The sequence below is a fragment of the Theobroma umbraticum genome, unplaced genomic scaffold (assembly GCF_002168275.2).
Source record: "Theobroma umbraticum cultivar Fairchild unplaced genomic scaffold, ASM216827v3 scaffold_204.0, whole genome shotgun sequence".
Classification (NCBI taxonomy): Eukaryota; Viridiplantae; Streptophyta; class Magnoliopsida; order Malvales; family Malvaceae; genus Theobroma; species Theobroma umbraticum.
In genome coordinates, this window is record NW_018397267.1 from 1,529,487 (window position 1) to 1,545,400 (window position 15,914).

Sequence of the window (15,914 nt, forward strand, 5' to 3'; positions counted from 1 at the left end):
GAGGGATTTTGGCAAGACCCTTTTGCTTTGTAAATGTATATAGAGCACCTTTTTTTTATCTATTTGCTGGAAAATGTTTCTTTAGGGGGTTATCGGATAATTCATAAATGATTATCCCCACCTTTTGCAGAACTGAGAGGTTCTAGCCCAGCCTTTCAAAACCAATGGCCCAAGCCACAGTTCAAATCTTGCTGCTGTTTTGTTTCTTTATCTTGTGCTGGAGACTGTCTTAGCCGTTCTTTAAAGGAGAAGGATATGGTACTACAACAGATAAACTAACAATGACGGGAAGTCTGAACTTGTTGCCAATAATGCATAACGCAGGGCCAATTCTCATTCGGCGGACTTGGTCAGTGTCAACGTCAACAAAACAACGGCCTGACTTTGATAGTGGCCCTATCCCAAAAAAAAAAAAATGCTTAGTAATAATAGTAAATGCAAGTAAAAAAACAACATCGGCCAATATGCAATTGCGCCTGGTGAACAGTGATCGATTCTAGAATTGCATAGTACATGGATTGGGAGATTTCATATATCTTTCATTTGTCAATTGCAGCAGAAAACGCTTTATGCACGTGGGTGGGGCGGTTGGGAAAATTTGGAGATAACTCTCAAAAGCCTTTATTGGGAATCATGGAAGCTTATCTGGTCATCAAACATGGTGCACTAAAACAGACCCCACCCCCGCCCACTGCCGTCTGCCGCCTCACTTCCACCACACGTATCTTGCATTTAGTTGGTTCTAATAAATAATTTAATAGAATTAAATATAGCTTTTGGGGTACAATTTGAGGCTTTTAATTCCCGTGTGGTTCCCCCATGGCTGGCTAGTGGCTCCTGGGGGCACGCTGTTCCTTGGCTATCCATCCATGCCTTCCCTATCTGCCTAATTAATTCCTAAGCTTTCCCTTCATATGTTAGATTCTTGAATTCGATTCCCATCGTCGTCGCTATATTGCCCAACAAGGTTTCTTTGGTCAACTTTTGACTGCTAACTCCAACCTTACGGTAACAGGCCAAAAGCTGGTTGCTTTCTCTGCCTGCAGTTTTGTTTCGTAGCACTAATAACTGAATAATATTAAGAAATAGGACAGATGGGAATTTTTTTAGCAAAATTCAAGATTTATTCTGTTTTTCTTTGGTGGTTATTTTTGGTGAGAAATTGGTTAAGGTAGATATTAGAACGTTAATCCCAGCAATTATAGCAGATTAGAATCTTAATATCCTATAATCTAGATCCTACGTGGCAACAGCTGTCTGATCCATTATCCGCTACCCGTGGGACCCACACCCAATAATCACCCGCGCCACCCCAAAATATTAAAAAAGAAAAATAAGGGAAAAAATAAGCAACTTGAAAAGGCAGATCTTTTTGGCCCTTCCCAGGAGGAGAAGAAGAAGAAAGAGAGAGAGAGAGAGAGAAAGAGAGCGTAAAGCTGTGAAGTTTCCTTCGTTTGGTTTTAATGGCGGAATTGGAGAAGCAGGAGAAAGTTGTTGTAAATGGAAAGGAAGAGGGAGGAGGAGGAGAAGAAGAAGAAGAAGAGGAGAGGCTGTTGGAGGGAATGGCGGTGTTGGATTTCGACATGCTCTGTTCGACGGTGGCTTTGCAAACGCAAGGCAAATGGAGGAAGCTTGAAGGCGCTGAGGATTGTTTAGAACAAGGAAACGGCAACTTGGGTGGCGTTTTGAGGATGTGGGAAGGTGAAGTTGTTCTTGATTTCTTCGATGACCGCCGCGTTGCTCTCGAATCTGCCTGGTCAGTTCTCTCTTTTCATTTTGAAGAATAAAGGTTGGACTTTTTTTCCATGGAAAGCTTATAAAATTTTCCCGAGAAAATACATTTCTTCTCGAGGGAAAACATTAAAAAATAGTATTGTTTTCCCTCTTTCTAATTTTCCTCTGGTCTCTTAATAGTCCGCCAAAAAACTGTTTGAATAAAACTTCCCTTTTGCCTTTTTTTTTTTTTGGTTTATTTTGGTGTTAGGATGAAGCTAAATCAACAGAAAAGCCTGCTCTTTTTTACCAACTCAAAATTTTTTAGCCCCAAAAGTAATTAATTTTAGTCATTTTTGTTTTTGCTCAGCAATAATTTAATCATTTTGATTAGTGTAAAAATGATTTGTTTAATCTCTTGAGCTTGTTTAATTGGTTGATTAACCAGTTCTAGCTGTTTAGTTGAGTTTCTACTCCCCCATCACAAGGTTTAGCTGATAGTGTTTTTTTTTCCTTTTTAATTATTGTTTTGATGTTATAAAACTGATGGGGTTGGTAAGTGGTAATTATATTATATTTGAGTGATAGTGTGCTTTGATATTGCAGTTGCCCCTGCTACAGATTTGGGAAGAACATGAGGCGGGCTGGTTTCGGTTGTTGTTTTCTTCAGGTAAAACCATTCGTGGAAATAGGCAGTTCCCAGATATGTCTTATAAACTTTCAATAGTCATCTTATAATATGCAAGTTTGGGTAGTTTGAAATTTGCATATGTATTCTAGTTCCTGAACTTTAGAGTTTATTGCTAATGATGTTTTATTTGGATGTGCCCCCTAAATTCTTAATGTGCTTTTGCAGGGAACTGTTTATTTCATTCTTGTTGTTAGTGCTTTCCTCAACTTCATTGCCTTTATTGTCACCAAGCGGAATTGCTTTCTGTATTTGGCTGTTGCTTTCATCATATCAGTTGGAGCATATTTGGGTTTCTTCCGTACACAGATGAAAAGAAAATTCAATATTAAGGTGAGAACCTTTTTCTATCATGTTTGATTCTTTTCTAAGTTTAGGGTCTAATGATAAGTGATGTTATGATTTTTCTTCTGTTGAGTAGTTTCCATATATCTAATTGACTTGTTTGATCTCTTTATACTGAGGATGTTATAAGTTCTCATGGACTATGACTCCAAAGCTTCAATGAGGTGTCAACGCTGTTTTGCGTAATATTTGAAATATGTACATGGTGCTTTCCATGGCATTTACAAGAGCCCAAATATATGATTGATATTTAGACCTTGGATCTTGTTAGAGCCATAGCTTGCCCTTTTACCACTGGGGCCAAAGCTTCATGGGCGGTCCCTATAATTTTTCTTGATTCCTCTTTATGGTGGCATTGTCAATGTATTGAACTTCTGTTTTTTGTTCTGCATATAAGAGTTATAAAGCTTGATTAATATTTATGATCCTGTTCATCATCAGCTTATGTAGTCAATTGCGTCAATTGTAAAAAATGGTGTTCAATTGATCTATTTTCTCAATAAGACTAGCTTCTTAAATTGAAAGTATATGATTGACATCTGTGTGCTTTCCTGATATTTTGTTTATGTTTATTTTGGTTATAGACCTCTGCTATTAATTTTTCTATATTCTACTTTTATTTTCCCAGCATCTAACACTTCTGTTTCAATTTTACTAAAATTGTACTTTTGTTGGGAATTGCGTTTGTTTACAGGGTAATGATAGCTTATTGGATGATTGCGTCTATCATCTTATCTGCTCGTGCTGTACATTATCCCAGGTTCTTGTCCTCGCCAAACTGTGTTCAAACTTTTTGAGTTTTTTTATTTGGTGACTCTACATCCAAAAACGCAAAAGAGTCTCTTTCAATTAGTAATATTTTTAAAGAATCAAAGTAAAATTGTGGCTTAAATTTAAGTTCTTCAAACATTTCATAGTCCTTGGCTCGTTCTTTTTGTTGACATGGAGCAGGAGTCCAGAACACTGGAGATGAACAATGTCCAAGATGGTACATGGCACGGTCGTGGTGATACAATATGCATAGGAAGCTATGGTGAAGAGAACAAAGCCTTCTTTGAGCTACAGCCTCCTTCTCCTATATCAATTGGGACTCCTGAGCCCTGTCCAAAATAGTTAAATGGTGGTGACAACGCATGAACATGAGAAGCTGTATTCAAAGGTCTTATCCAACATTGGTGACAACGTCAAATTACAAAACATCCCCAGTAATTTATTCTTTGATGGAGGGATGTTAGACAAGCAGATGGAACAGCAAAGTGTTTGCTGCAAGCTTGGACCATAGAATCCTGCTGGACTGGTGATTCGTTTTCTTCAAAGGACTGGTCATTTGTTTTATTCACAGAAGAAAGATAACCCCGTTTCTGTAAGCATACAAGGAAACTTTCTATTTGTAGCAGTTTGGGGGAGGTTATTAGGGCAGCCTATTCAATTTTACATTTCATTGTCACTTTCCCCAGATAGACTTTGGGTTTATAATCCCATTGATCTTTAACTAGATTGATTAGGGTACACCTAATTCACCATGACTGCAATAGTAGACACTTCTCTCCAAAAGTGTATTTTTTTTAATTTAAAGAATAGCTTGGAAATAGATTTCTTTTTACCATGACTTATTTCTTTCTTTTTGTGAATAAATGTAGCTTGCGCCGAGTGTACCTGGTACATATCATTGAATTCCACAAATATTACTTGATGCTCCTCTGCAGGCTGCAGATTCCCCTGTTCAAAGACTTTCTAAATTTCTTTGCAGGATTAATGAAAGGAAAGAGTCTTCCAAGTAATTGGGCCATTTCTAGGTTGAAGTTGCACTTTGATCCGTCTGTTTATAGCAAACATTCAAGACCAATATAATAAGAACTATATTAGTCTATTATTATGTTTCATATCTACATGTGTTTCACACCTCCTTTTTTGTCCTCACCATGGATCTTCTTCGAAATTGGCGAGTTAATAGTCAATAATTCTATAAAAATTAGTCACCAAATGGTCATAAGACTGTTACTCAAATTCCAATAGATATATTTATTTATTGTTGATTATAAACTGCTAATACCATCATCGTGAATTAGATACACCAACTGTGTATTACCAGGCTGTCTTTTCTCGTTTCCTCTGTTAAACTATTCCTCTTGGACTGAACATTAAGCATGCTTGCAAGCAATCCCTTGTCATATTGACAATCGAACGGCAGATGAATGTCAAACTTGGTGTACTGCATTTTGTCGTGAACTATCGGCTACCATCTGCTCAAGTCTTCATTCATAACTAATTTTTCAGGTGAGCAACGTTGCTGAGTGCTGACCGAAGTCACAAGACATCAGTCATCAGCAGCTACGTCAGTCGTGGAAATTTGTGGTTAAATTAGATCACCATGTTCCAGGATGTAGACGTTCCATACATCAGGGATATTCTCTGGTCGACCTGTGTGTTATAAGCATTGAAATAGTATTAAAGCGGTGTTCCACGAGGAACCCTTTTTGGAATAAATGCTTTGCTTCGTAATCGTCATTTCCTTGGAAAATTCGGGAGATGGAAACACGTTTTCCACGGAATCATAAGATAAATGTGCATACAGTCTTTCTATATATGTAGAACGTTTTTTGCCTTTGCATTTAGCTTGAAATCTGCTTTACTTATTGCAGAAAGATGGCGAAGGCTTCACAGTCAGTGGAAAAGAGAACTCTGAGAAAAGGTTCATGGAGTCCCGACGAAGACCGCAAATTGATAGCTTATATTAATAGACATGGTATCTGGAATTGGACAGAGATGGCCAAACCAGCAGGTAACTAAGCATAAAAACGTGCATCAAATCCCAAAAAAAGAAGCAATATCGTAGAGCAATACTGAAGTAATTGGCTGCTTTACAAACTTTAGGCTTTTATCCTGTCTTTATTACACTGATATATTTCACTTGTAGGATTGCAAAGGTCTGGGAAGAGTTGCAGACTTCGTTGGGTGAATTACCTGAGGCCTGGAATCAAGCGTGGAAATTTCACTAGGGAAGAGGATGAAACCATAATTGAGCTGCATGAAAGGCTTGGAAATCGGTGAGTGCTGAAGGCCGTGTAGCGAACTATCCCTATGAGTGTTTATGTCTATCCATGTAATAGTTTGTCATGATTGCTGCAACTGATGCTTTTATGGATCAGAGTTTTCCATTAATTTTCTTAGCTTTATGCATTATTATTAAATCAAATACAAGTGCAGATATAGTAATTATTTCTAATCAGTACTTTTCTGTTATACGATTAAATCTGGCAAACTGAGAGTTGAGATCAAGGTTGTAATGGAAGATAGATATATCCTTGGATCTTCTGAATCAAAAGAGAAAGAATTGTTAAAACTTGCAGATGGTCAGTGATTGCATCAAGGTTGCCTGGAAGAACTGATAATGAGATTAAAAATCATTGGCATACTCACTTGAGAAAACGTTTGAAGTACAATTCAGTGTCGACTAGTGAACTTTTCCAAATATCCAACGTTGAAACCGGAAAGAAGAGCTCATCCGAAGTTGATCTCCCACCAGCCATTGCTCCAGCAAATTCAGAAAGCTCGAGTGCAATCCAGCTCTCCCAACAATTTTCGACCGACAGTTTACCTTCATCAGGCTCCAAACCTGCAGCCGAAATCGACAGGTACCAAACAACTGAAGACACCCTTGTTTCATCCGAAACATTTGGAGAACTCCAAAGCATATTGGAGCAGCCATTCACTGCAGAAGGATCATCCACAGCAGACAATTATGGGGCCATTTATGCAGAGCCTGGAATTTCTGCAACCAGCTGTTAGCTGTTGTGGTTCCAAGAGCTCATGTATGAGGGTAATTCCTGCAATGATCTTTGGCTCAATTTTTTGGTGAAAGAAGACATGTATGCAGGTTAACAATCTCCATGCCACTCTTTAATTTTAGTAAGTGTTCATAAATAATGGTGCACGGTTCTGCAAGTGTTGACTAGAGGCATTGGGCTAGTGGCATTGGATGGATGCTAGCTCCTTTTCATGTACTTATTAACTCCAACAAAGATTGCCGCTTAAAATATATGAAGAGAGGGCAATAGGATCAAAGAGAATTTTTACGAGTCACTTCCTTTAGTTTTTCATTTTAATTTTTGGGTGAAATCTGCATTTCCCATTGGAAAAAACCAAGCTCCAGAAATATTGTGAAAGTACAGGAAATGGCAGAAACAACTTTATACAGGGAAAAAAAAGCTGGACATGCAATTTGGGCTTACATGCTTGGACTATCTAAGCTATAGCCCAGTGGTCCCTGAAGTAGAATGAATGTTTTCCAGCTTACAGAAATCAAATTTCTTGAAATATTACCTCCAGAAGTGGACCCAAAGATTCATTTCAGGACCATCAAAGACCTTCGTCCAATCTATCAATCAATAGAAAACGAAAAACAAAAGAAAAAAAAAAAGGAATTTTTTCCAAAAAGAATTCAATTCATCTTTCCCCAATTGAGAAACAAGAAACCAAACCTCGTAATTTAAAGCTAATTGGTCCTTGTGCTTTGTGCAAAACATAAATTTAAGAAAAACCCACTCAAGTCTTGTGCTTCTCAATCCCTCAAGAACCCACAAATATAAGATATAGTTGTATTTCTTCACCCCCCTCCCTCGTCCCCCTGGTTGCTTTCAAGCACTTAAATTGGTGTAGTTTCTCGACAAAGATAACAAAATCTTTTAAGAAAGCAACGTGCCTTGACCGTTGCCTCTCTCTGTCTCTGTCTCTCTCTTATCCCCACAAATTCTTTGTCATTTGTTAAGTAGGAGGAGGAGGAGGGAGGGAGGTAGGGTATATTTCTTTCCCGCCAATCTCATTTTCCTTGGTATATTTCTACAATATCTATACGTTGACATGAGAAATAGGAACCTCCCAACTGTGCCTTTTTCCAAGCAAATCATGTTCTTATTCTGAAAGTTTACATTAAAATATCTTATTGAATGAAGCTTTCCCATTCCCTATCTGCTACAAAACAACACAACATTAACACAAGACAAGTACTATTTTAACATTTGAAGCCATGTCTTTTGTCCTTCATGTCCCTTCCTCCAACAGCTGGCCCCTGCTTACAACATTTACTAAGTGAAGTGGAATAGTCTAATTTCTCTCATCTCTTTTTTTTTATTGTTCTTTTATTCTCTTTTTCAAAATTTTCTTAGACAAAGAAAGGGGAAGAAAAAGAGGAAAGTGCTTGGGTGATTTTGTGCCATCTCTCTCTTGAGCTTCTAATCAAAGCCATTCATGACTCTCCTTTTTTTTTTCACCTTTAGGACAATTGGGTAGTGAAAAATCTAGCTGAATCTTATCCACATGGTTGAATCTGGGAAATCTGTACCCTATTGCTTTCGCTGCAAAAACCATTCAATTTTCGACGCTTGATTTCTCTCTTTTCTGCCATCGCAGTGGCAGCCGTGGTGCTAGTGGTACTCTCACTTTCTGCTCTGGTGCCGTGGCAGTCCAATACACTTAATGGGGTTCTTGTACTCGAGCTTGACACCGTATCTACAATCGATTCGCTGATTTGGTTAGCCACCATCTCCTGCGTTGCATTAAAGCATTTTAACAGGCTCTCCTGTCATATCATTAGACCTCACTCATCAATGCAAAGTAACAAGAAATATTGACCAAAATTTAAGGCATTCAAAATGAAAGGAAGAAAGAGCTGCTTACTTTATTCACGTATTCACAAGACAAAATTAAGGTTTCGACAGACGGAAACTGCAATGGGAATAGCTCATGTGATGCCAAAAGAAGAGCTGATGCTGCAATGATTGATGGTTTGAACCCTAACAGATTGATTTCTGTAACGAAAAACAGAGTTTCCTCGTAAGCGTTTAAGCTGTTTTCGAGATAAAGACGTAAACAGAAATGATTCACGTTCTGTTTAATTACCACTGTGAGCTTGGAAGATTATGTTTGAAGCTCTATCCTTTAGTGCTTGTGTCAAAGGTGGGTCTTTCAATTCGGACAAAGACATGAAGAAACAGATAAATGAGAAGGGTGTAACTGATCGCATTCGCCAATTCAAAGCATCAAGAATCAGAAGCTCCATCCTTTGAATAGCTTGGGCATCGAAGATGAACCCTTCTTCTCTCTGTTTCATTTGTAGTATAGTCTTGCATGAGGCTAAACAAATTAAGGAGATGAAAGTAGAACATTATTAATCCGAAAATGAGATTTTCTTACCTGGAAATTAGTGGAAGAGAAATGTATTTCCTTCATCTTTGCAGCCAAAGAAATGCAAGCTATCACAAGAAGCCTCAGAACCCATGGATTGCCTTGCTACAAAATTCAAGATGGATTAGATGTTTAATTAAAGTTGTTTCAGTACATCAAAGAATCCTCTAATTGAACACTCGCATCTTATTTTCAAGTTTTACTTTACTTTCAATCAACTTCTCATCAATCAAAGTTGCAAACATTAAGGTAAAATTCATTAACTATAAAGATAAAAGAGAAAACATGTAGCTTTGACTATACCGGGATATCCTGCCTGGAGATGAACCGATCCATGTAGTTAACAGCCAGGTATGGCGTGTAAGGATCAAGGTTACAAGAATACTGTGCCTGACCAACTAAAACAAGCTTACAACAAAATACAAGAAAAATAAAAGACAAGAACAGTAAACAATATGAAAGAAAAAGAACAGTACCAAGTTAGAATAGAAATGGCGTACCTGCAACATGAGAGAAATGGCTTCCTGTCGGAAAGAAACATAGAAGTCACCGGTCTTTAAACATCGAAGGTAGTTCTGTGGAGGCATGTGGTCAGATTCTGAGGAGAAAAGAGCTGAGATTGTATCAGGTTGGTGTTCTTTCAAGCTTGTGAATGGGTCCTCAAGATCAAAGTAATCCATATCAAGTTTCTGTTGTTTTTCCTTTATTTTTTTTTTTTCTTCTTCTTCCTTCCTTCCTCCCTTGAAATATGTTGGAATTGAGAGAAGGGTCAAGAGAAGAATGAGAAAAGAAATAAATGAGCGAGTAAGTTTGCAAAAAATGAGTTGAGGTAATAATGAAGGAAAAGAGAAGCTTCGCTTTCTGTGCTGAAAAAGAAGCCTGTGGAGTCTTCAACTTTCACTTCTGAGTCTCCTCAGCCTCACAGAGCAGCTGCCCTATTTAACTTATATGTAGTATTGGCCCCTGGCTCCCTGCCTTTGCCTTCCCCTCTTACTCCTTGGAAAAGAAAAACAGCGAAGTTGTTTGTTTTAACAGGGACTGTAAAGAATTTTGTACTACTGTAACAACATTGTTGCACAATTTAATACAAATTAATCCGAATTGTACTAGATTTTAAATGTAAAGGGCGGTTGTACTTTTTCCAAAAGCTAATGTTGGCAAATGGATTAAAGCCCCGGATTCCTAGTGATTCCCTTCTACTAAACCAATCTTGACTCGTAATTACATGAAGAAAATTGGCAACAAACGACAAATAGAACCATCTCCAATGGGGAAAGAAAGAAAGAGAAGGAAAAAGTGAAGAATTAAAGCATGTGCATGAACATTTGATTTTGCTTTCCAAGCTTTGAGAAAATGTAATCAATGTCTGATATTTCGAGTTTGTACTCCAACCACTTTCATTTCTCTCAAGAAATCGTTTGTACAAATATAGTTTGACAAGTTCTTTAGTCAGTCAGCTTATCACATGTACTTCCAATGCTCCCACTGCCAGTTGCTTGACATCTCAATTAGTAAATTACTGCAACCAGTCCATGTCTTTTAACTACAATGTGAATTTTGTTTCTGCTAAAAAATTTGACCCAAAGAAGATTTCTATATCTTTTAAGTGTTCCCTGTGGTGTGATTGTTATACTAATAAACAGTATTATATGTTTCCAAGTGAATGAAACAGAAGAGAGGGGATGAAGGTATACTGTGAGGGAAAGAATAAGGATAGCGAAGAGCAAGCAATAGGAAGAGAAGTGGTCCCAAAGCAGTGCATACAAAAGCAGTGAGATGGTAGAGGCAGTTTGCGGTATGCATCCTCTCTCAGTCCCGCGATAAGCGCTGGTCCATTTTTATAAAGAAGTGCCGCATAATCCACCGCTAAATACACTTCTGCTATACCCTATAGCAGTGGGAGACTAGCTGGCATACCAGCCTTTCCTCTTTGTTTTTGTTTTACCAACTCAACCTTTTTTTTCTTTTTATCGAAAAATTTCCAAAAGCAAATAAATTACTCAATCTGTCAAGTGAGATAACAAGATCGATGCGCCGTATTTTATAAAGACAAAATTATAAATAAAATTCAAATACAAAACTTTTTATATCGAGACAAATATTTCATATTTCATAAAAATCATGCATTCAGAATTACTATCCAACAAGGAGGAAGAACCATACTTTTCCTATCTAACTTTGACAACTTTGCTTTGGATTAAAGAACAACTTAAGTCACATTTCCCCCATAGTTCTTTCTTTATTATTTTCTGTTTTCTAAGAGTACCCAAGGTTTCCTTTCTCTAGTCATTGTTTATGTTGTAGCTTGACTCGGGTAGTCTTTCTTTTACAAAGAAAATTGGCTTCCATTTTCTTTAACAACCCCCATTCTCCCCTCTTCCCTACTGAATTTAAAGCCACCTAAGCATTTAAGGATGCCACTTCCTTTCACAACGAACAAAGATATTATTGCGCCACATTCCTTGACTCAAATGCTACACTGCAAAGATTGCATAGTAGTTCTATAGAGTTAACCTGACAACTTCAATTCAAATGCATGTATATCTTGGGTTCAGTCTTCTTAACATTTCAGCTTCACATTTAAGTAATCTCGAGCTTTATTTGACACACACAAAAAAATTCATTAAATTTGATTATATAATAAAAAACTATTATTTTACATTTTATAAATTTCATTTTTTTTTTACAAAATTTGAATTTCAATTTTTTATAATCGTATAATTAAAGGTTTTGATTGATTTTGATTGATGGGACACATGATACATCCCAAAAAACTAAAACACATGACAAAGAAACAACTATTCTCAATGATCAAAGGGTATTTAAGCAAGTTCGATTTGCTATTTTTAGAGTGCTTGGGTACAGGAGTAAGATGAGTCATAATGTTTCTCCAATCTCATACTATTTGATAGTACTATCTTCAGGAACAATATAGGACTACAATAAAATAGGATTCTTCTTCGATCTTTGATCCTCTTCAAAGTGAAGGTGACAGGAGTAAAAAACAATTAACCAAGCATGAATGTTTTTTTTTTCTTTTTTATCTGTCTATTTTTACCGTTATTTGCTAATAAAGGAGGCAACATAACCATGCACACCACATGCTTTTGCTCAATGGGTTTTTGACTTACACTATTTTGCTGTACGAGTTGGGTCAATTACATTTGTCTCAAGCTCAAATTATCAAAACCCTTTTTTTTTCTCTTTATCTATTTAAAAATAATTGTATTTGAAGTTTGAAGCAAACATGGGGAAGGAAAAATTGTCTGATCTTATCCTCTATCTTATCATATATATATATATATATATATATGTTAATTTCTTCAATTTTTCTTTTTATAAATAGTATTTTCTATTTTAGTTTCTTTTGTCATGGTCAATTTTACTAGTCATATCTGACCGTTTCTTTATTGCATAATTAGAGTGGGGACGGGTCTTCACATTAGTAGCAAGCAAAGCCACGAGGGTTGAAGGTAACGGAAATCTTCTACCTTTATTTGATGTGCGGCATGATATCTCTTTCCATAAGTTTACGTTATTTATTTAATTTTATGGACACTAAATGAAGATAAAAAAATTTTATTCGATCGAGGGATTATAATTCCGACTGACCACTGATGCATTCGATTGCAAAGAAACCACCAGGGGCAAGCAAGAATTTTTTTTTTCCGGGTACATGTGACTCACATGCTTGTGATAAATGTCAATTTAGGGTACCCTGGCCCCTGTCTTCGGCTTTGCCATGAGAATTAAGTTTGACAAGAATGCGAGATGATCCGCACATACTGTTGAGAATCCTGTGAAACAAAAGCGATAGAACCCCACCACTGCAACACCAGTCTCAGACTCTTGGAAAATTCCCATCCGAAAAGAGAAGTTTGTAATTGCGAGGGCATTTTAATTTGTTGGGCAAAAGATCATGCAGCTACATAGCTAAACACCACAGGCATTTGGACAATTGAAAAGGCAATCCCTCTCAAGGAAGAAAACAAACAAGATACAGCTAACCACACTGTTTCCCCAGAGAGAGTTTTGAAAATCAACTGATGTAGTGTAAATGTTTTCTTGAAATTTTTCCCATATCGTACAAATGGTGTGATAATAGTCTTTCGTTTTCATGGCAGGGGGGTGACAGCTTTGAGTCCCATGTCCTTTTGTTAGATAAGTCTAGTATTTATTTTCTTTCACAAACACTGCTTGTGATTTCCAGCTTAATGTCTTGGCACAAATTAACGTCTTATGGCCTTTGTTACAACACGAAAAAGTTTCAAGAGGGGCCATTTTAAAGCTTGACAACTTGAAAACAAAACCCCCCCAATAAATATGACTAAATGAGAATATATTCAACCCCAATATTATATGAGAATCCTCTCTTTCTAAAGAGTAACATTTGATGGGGGAAAAAAGGGTTAGGAAATTTGTTCTTACTGACCCTATGATTCCTATCCCTGATGTTCTTTATCCTTTTCTGCTCTCTTTTTCTTTTGCATCCTTCTCCTCCATTTCCATTCTGCCACCTATACATCCTCTAATCAACCTTTAATTATTAGATGACTGTTTCTTCTTCTTTAATTTTACAGATTAAGATGTTGAAATTGTCCACAGAATAAGACATATGCTTCATATAAGGCACAAGCATGATTAAGACAATGGCAGGTGTACATGTCAGTTATATAGCCGCTTAAAATGCATACACATGGTTAATCACAAGCATCCATAGAACTTTAGATGAGGTTGAGATTTTGATATGTATGCGATGACAAGAAACCCACATTGCATGTATATATATATATATATATATATACATAGACAATGTTGATATCTCTCAGATTAGATCAGGAAGAAAAGGGCCAGCATAAAGCATTTTTCACCTTTCACTTTGTCCCTTTGTAATGTCCAAATCCCATTCTTTTTTCAATGAGAGTCAACTTGTGATTAAATATGGTAATTAATTCTATGTAAAGAAATTAAAAATAAATAAAATTGCTAAACTGATATATCCATATGCCTGTATAGAAAGAGAACAAGTTAAAGGATTTAAAAATTATTCGTTCTATATTAAGAATAAATTTAAAATCACCTGCTAAAAGCCCATGAACATCCAAAATCTCATTCATTTATGCTTTCAAACCCAATGATACCTAGCACACATAAATGAACTTGGTTTTTTCTCTTTAACACCCTTTTAGTAAATGATCTCTCTAGACTTGCTAATGTGAAAGCAAAGGAAACCATACCTAATAGCTAAACAATCACTGTTTTAAGAAAGGGACATTTGCCAAATATGGAATAAGCCTCCACTTAACTTAAATGCAGCTCTACTTCTCTCTTAGTCTGCAAAAAGAAAAAGGGCAGTAAAGTAATAAGTTCCCTTATCCTTATAAATACTTTTTTAATTTGTGAAATGTATATAAATATATATATGAAAAATTAAATTAATTATAATAAAATCATTTTTTGGAAGAGAGGAGAAATGTTCAAAGCACAGTAAATTTTTTTTTTTTTCATATTAAGCCAATGTATAGTGAAAAAGGATCTTTGATAGTCATGTTCAAAGTTGAAAGCAAGCTGAGTCCCCTTTGTGGACATTGTTGTTTATCGAGGCAGAACCTTCAGCCTTCTTTTACTTTCTTTTTTCCTACTCACCAGTAATCATTGCAATGTGGTCAAACCATTTGAACCAACTTTTCTCATAAGATGAAGACATACCACCTTCGTCAGCATTACACCATGGCAATTAGGAAAACATGCAATCATTTAGTTTCCCCATTGCCTAAAAAATGAAATGAAATCATAACTTTTGGTACTTCCCATTCACTTTGCTCGACAAGCTCTATTCATTATTAGTAAAACCATATTGATTAAACAAGAACTTTATCATTATTATCTATTTTTTTTTATTTTAGTCGAAATGATAGAGAAAGATATATTATTTCGATGCTATAATAATTAAATTTTAATTAATTTAATGTAAAAAAAATCTTTTTATTTATTATCAATTATTTTTAAGTTGGATATTCATAACAATAACAGTGTGGGAAGAGGGAAGGAGAACCAAAGAGCTTCAATCCTTTCCCCACCTTAATTTGTCCCTAGAGAATGTACCATTTGCTGCTCTCTCTCTTTCTTTCTCCCCTTTATTTTGTTCTTTGTTTGCTTTCCTAGTGACTGTCTTCTTCCCAGTGACCCAATGGATTCTCTGGTTGTCATTGATTCAAGAGAAAGCCTAAAAGCCTATACAAATTCGTTTCCACTCATTAGGAGACCAATAAACTTTTGCTTTTCTTCCCCCTTTTTGGTTCTCCTGTCGACATTTGATTATACACGAATTATTTCCAAACCCTTTACCTTCATCAATTTACAATGATTTCATAGTATAAAAATATTTCATAGTATCATTCAGAGGGGAAATTGTTGCAGGGCCTTTGAACGGAGGGTGAGAGATTCATGTGAGAGTATGAGTGCGTGCATGCACGCCTTCACCCCATGCAGATAGCAGCATCATAACGTCCAAGCGTAAGGCAGTCAGGTGGGGCTCTTCCTGAACACAAAGACAAATCATTCTTATATAATATATATATTAATTATTTTTAATTTTTGTGCTGTCATGGACTCGGCTGCACTTGTAGCAATCGAGATGAGAGAGAATGTCTTGATATATATATATTCAATTTTCTGAATGAAAATACATATATACAATTACTGTCTTTTTAAATGCGTAAATTGTAGGATGCATGCATCCCATCTTATCTCATCCATTCGTCATGAAAATCTCTATGGTCATTTGGAATTAAAAAGTTACTGTACTTGAATGCAATGTTAAACCGCAAAGATTAATAAATTACCCTATCATACAGAAAAGCTGATGGGTTCACCTAATTTTCTACGATATCAAAGTAGAGAGAGCTTGATTGGTGGGATCTTACACATATTTTGAGAAGCAAAATTCAGCGACAAGTGAAACAGTATGAACCATTTCTAGCAA

General features: G+C 36.3%; 3 protein-coding genes across 4 annotated transcripts; 2 read left to right on the forward strand and 1 right to left on the reverse strand.

Moving 5' to 3' along the window:
- The first annotated feature begins 1,342 nt into the window (after window positions 1–1,342).
- LOC110424448 (PLAC8 family protein) lies at window positions 1,343–4,349 on the forward strand. The gene is made up of 5 exons (XM_021439011.2): window positions 1,343–1,756; window positions 2,320–2,383; window positions 2,570–2,734; window positions 3,441–3,506; window positions 3,698–4,349. Exons 1-5 carry the CDS (start codon window positions 1,464–1,466, stop codon window positions 3,857–3,859), a joined length of 750 nt encoding a protein of 249 aa, XP_021294686.1. The 5' UTR covers window positions 1,343–1,463; the 3' UTR covers window positions 3,860–4,349.
- A 153-nt stretch (window positions 4,350–4,502) lies between these two features.
- LOC110424449 (transcription factor MYB58-like) lies at window positions 4,503–6,948 on the forward strand. The gene is made up of 3 exons (XM_089784818.1): window positions 4,503–5,528; window positions 5,664–5,793; window positions 6,097–6,948. Exons 1-3 carry the CDS (start codon window positions 5,393–5,395, stop codon window positions 6,533–6,535), a joined length of 705 nt encoding a protein of 234 aa, XP_089640944.1. The 5' UTR covers window positions 4,503–5,392; the 3' UTR covers window positions 6,536–6,948.
- A 954-nt stretch (window positions 6,949–7,902) lies between these two features.
- LOC110424198 (putative cyclin-D6-1) lies at window positions 7,903–9,913 on the reverse strand. 2 transcript variants are annotated; one of them, XM_021438726.2, is made up of 6 exons: window positions 9,430–9,913; window positions 9,233–9,337; window positions 8,939–9,034; window positions 8,645–8,846; window positions 8,423–8,553; window positions 7,903–8,324 (listed from the first exon to the last, which is right to left on the reverse strand). In XM_021438726.2, the coding sequence occupies exons 1-6, from the start codon at window positions 9,607–9,609 to the stop codon at window positions 8,055–8,057; spliced, it is 984 nt and encodes a 327-aa protein (XP_021294401.1). In that variant the 5' UTR covers window positions 9,610–9,913; the 3' UTR covers window positions 7,903–8,054. The 2 variants fall into 2 exon arrangements, with proteins under 2 accessions (XP_021294401.1, XP_021294402.1); XM_021438727.2 differs by having other exon boundaries at window positions 9,233–9,319; window positions 9,430–9,910.
- Between the last annotated feature and the right edge of the window lie 6,001 nt (window positions 9,914–15,914).

Excerpts from the sequence above, each read along its gene's own strand:
- LOC110424198 (XM_021438726.2), bottom strand. The coding sequence starts at position 9,609 with ATGGATTACTTTGATCTTGAGGACCCATTCACAAGCTTGAAAGAACAC. Across the intron at positions 9,035-9,232 it reads TCTCCAGGCAGGATATCCCG|CAAGGCAATCCATGGGTTCT; the intron begins GTATAGTCAAAG and ends TGAATTTTGTAG. Across the intron at positions 8,847-8,938 it reads TCTCTTCCACTAATTTCCAG|AGAGAAGAAGGGTTCATCTT; the intron begins GTAAGAAAATCT and ends CAAATGAAACAG.
- LOC110424448 (XM_021439011.2), top strand. The coding sequence starts at position 1,464 with ATGGCGGAATTGGAGAAGCAGGAGAAAGTTGTTGTAAATGGAAAGGAA. Across the intron at positions 2,384-2,569 it reads TCGGTTGTTGTTTTCTTCAG|GGAACTGTTTATTTCATTCT; the intron begins GTAAAACCATTC and ends GTGCTTTTGCAG. Across the intron at positions 2,735-3,440 it reads AAAGAAAATTCAATATTAAG|GGTAATGATAGCTTATTGGA; the intron begins GTGAGAACCTTT and ends GTTTGTTTACAG.
- LOC110424449 (XM_089784818.1), top strand. The coding sequence starts at position 5,393 with ATGGCGAAGGCTTCACAGTCAGTGGAAAAGAGAACTCTGAGAAAAGGT. Across the intron at positions 5,529-5,663 it reads AGAGATGGCCAAACCAGCAG|GATTGCAAAGGTCTGGGAAG; the intron begins GTAACTAAGCAT and ends TTTCACTTGTAG. Across the intron at positions 5,794-6,096 it reads CATGAAAGGCTTGGAAATCG|ATGGTCAGTGATTGCATCAA; the intron begins GTGAGTGCTGAA and ends TAAAACTTGCAG.